Source organism: Dendroctonus ponderosae, unplaced genomic scaffold (assembly GCF_020466585.1).
Source record: "Dendroctonus ponderosae isolate FM_Combo_2020 unplaced genomic scaffold, Dpon_F_20191213v2 Dpon_F_20191213_7, whole genome shotgun sequence".
Classification (NCBI taxonomy): Eukaryota; Metazoa; Arthropoda; class Insecta; order Coleoptera; family Curculionidae; genus Dendroctonus; species Dendroctonus ponderosae.
In genome coordinates this window covers 4,121,494-4,123,921 of record NW_026018916.1, presented here as the reverse complement: position 1 = coordinate 4,123,921, position 2,428 = coordinate 4,121,494, and the positions used below count along the sequence as shown (strand labels likewise).

Genomic DNA, 2,428 nt, shown 5'->3' with positions numbered 1-2,428 from the left:
ATGAAGAAAATCATGGGTTTTATAGAAAACTTTGTGATGCTCTTTTGCTGAAAATTAGCTTCAGAACGCTGATTCTTTTCCAGGAATATCGGACGCTGATCCCTGTCCAACCATAGCGGCACTGCGACCGGGCGGGGCCGCTCAGAATTCTGATCAGCTAACGCCTTGCGACAGAGTGCTGAGCGTTAATGGCATATCAACAACGCGAATGCGACCTGATGAGGTCACCAGTATCTTAGACAGCATCGAGGGCAACACTGTAATGGAAGTGGAGTACTCTTTGCCCAGTTATGGTAAGCTACAGTTATGTAGAAGGCATAGAATATTTTCCAACTCTTGTATATTCCAGCTTAGTAAMTATGGGTCTCATAAGGGATGCTTCTACTCAAGTGCGCTCTCGGATTTAAAAGCTTGTATATTGCAAACTTAGACRGGCAATAATTGGAAATGTTTATCATGTTTAGAAGACATTYGGTTTTGGCGAKGMAGAAAGTTTCATAAAAAATCGCCTAAAATGTCGAGTTTTTCCAAGTCAATGCGGCTGWCGACATGCAATGYTTTTACARAACTGCACGCYCTTTTTTAAAAATTCGATTCTTGCAGATTTAGGAAGGCAGTAATTTTTAGTTTACACCATGTTTAGCAGACAKTTGGRTCCATATGTGCACTAAATTTCGTAAAAACATCCGGAGATCCAAAGCTTTGCCTGCTTAATAAATATCGGTSTCTAAGGAATATGTTTACTCAACTGCGCGCTTACTTTTAAAAATTATTGTCTTGCAAACTGAGGCARGTAGAAATTTGCAACGTTAATCATGCTCAGAAGATAGTCGGTGCTGTCGATGTTGAAAGTTTCAGAAAAATTGTCGAAAATCTAGATTTTCCCAGGTTGTTCATTACGGATCTCATAACAGACGGTTTTAAAGTGCGCTCTTCCCTTTAAAATGCCCACTCATGCAAACGAAACCGTGCAGCCATTTGCAATTTTCACCACCTTGAAAAAATTCTTGGCCCTACGGAATAGGAGATTTTGATAAAAGTCACGTACAATCCTGAATTTTGCGCCCCCTCACAATCCTGAAGTACCGGTCTCAAAATGCAAGTGTTGCGCAACTGCGCTCTTTCCGTTTAAAAATTGGGTCTTCCAAATGAAATCAACTAGAAATTTCAAATGTGAGCATTCTTTAGAAGACATTTCTCTCTCCACGTGCTGGAAGCTTAATAAAAGTCGCATCGAGTTTCGAATTTTATCTTTATTTCTACTCACGGTTCTACAAATGAAGGAACTTTATTGCTTTGCTTTTCACATTCTTTGCCTTTTTTTGCCTAAATAAAACGTGCATTTACTCATATTCTTTCATTACTCTGCTTCATTTTGCCCGATGCTCATTAATTGAATGGTAACGATTTATTTTCAGCGTCGCAAAATTCACTTTGCGTAACATCCCAAGTAACAGAAGTTACAATTGAGCGAATCGACGGCTCCTTGGGAATAACCTTAAGGGGCGGATACATGCCGGAACATCCGCACATGAGTCGTCCCCTAATTATCACTCATGTTCGGCCCAATGGACCAGCACACAGGTGAGAAAACCGGGAAAACTAACAAAAAGTGCAGCTGGCAAGCAGTGATAAAATGCTCAAAAGCCGAAAGTTGGCGAGTTTCTATAATGATGTTTGGATCGATGTAAAAAGCAACGAGCATTGTAGAAATTTTGTAATTTTTTGTATGCAATCAAATGAACTTATTGAGTTTTTGCAACCGGATTTAGATCGGTATAAGAACAGGCTTTTGTTTCTGCATCGGTCCAAATCCAATTATGGAACCTTGATAGTTTTCAGTTAGCTCATGGAATCAAATGAACATTGAAAATGTACAAGTTTGCCAGTGTAAAAGCGAAAGCCCGTTATACTCGAAAGTTTGCAATTTTTTGTGTGTGGAAACAGATGAACTTTGGGCTTTCGCAGGCTTAAATAAATATGGCAAAACAGCGGCAATTAAAAAAACAGAATTTTGATTGTACATTGATCCAAATCCCGTCTAAAAACTCATTTTTAAAAGCGGATTTAGGTGAACATTTAAAGTTACCAATTCTCTATTTGGAAGATTTGGATCGATGCACAAGCAAAATCCCTCCATTGAAACTTCACAAACTTCGGTGTTTCGAATCCAGATAGCCTTTGAAAATTATGAAATTTCTATAACGGGATTTGGATCGGTGTACAACCTAAATCCTCTTTTTTTTAAATTGCAGATATTTCTGCATTTACTTAGGTCTGCACAAGCCTAAATAAATAGAGATTTATAAAAATATAAAAAGAAAATCCCGTTATGGAAAGTTGGTATCTAAGGTTGAGAAACTTGCGAAATTTGAATATCGGACATTTAGGTGCAAGATTAGGCCAAAATTTCATGTTTTTCGTGCCG

At 38.4% G+C, this 2,428-nt stretch overlaps 1 protein-coding gene across 1 annotated transcript in view; it reads left to right on the top strand.

Moving 5' to 3' along the window:
- LOC109546263 (glutamate receptor-interacting protein 1) overlaps positions 1-2,428 on the top strand; it is a gene marked incomplete at its 3' end in the record, with an annotated part of 88,026 nt that continues 85,598 nt past the window's right edge. The window contains exons 1-3 of the mRNA XM_048668273.1: positions 1-16; positions 84-293; positions 1,419-1,584. Of these exons, the coding sequence (XP_048524230.1) occupies positions 1-16; positions 84-293; positions 1,419-1,584 (392 nt within the window). The remainder of the gene's footprint in view (positions 17-83; positions 294-1,418; positions 1,585-2,428) is intronic.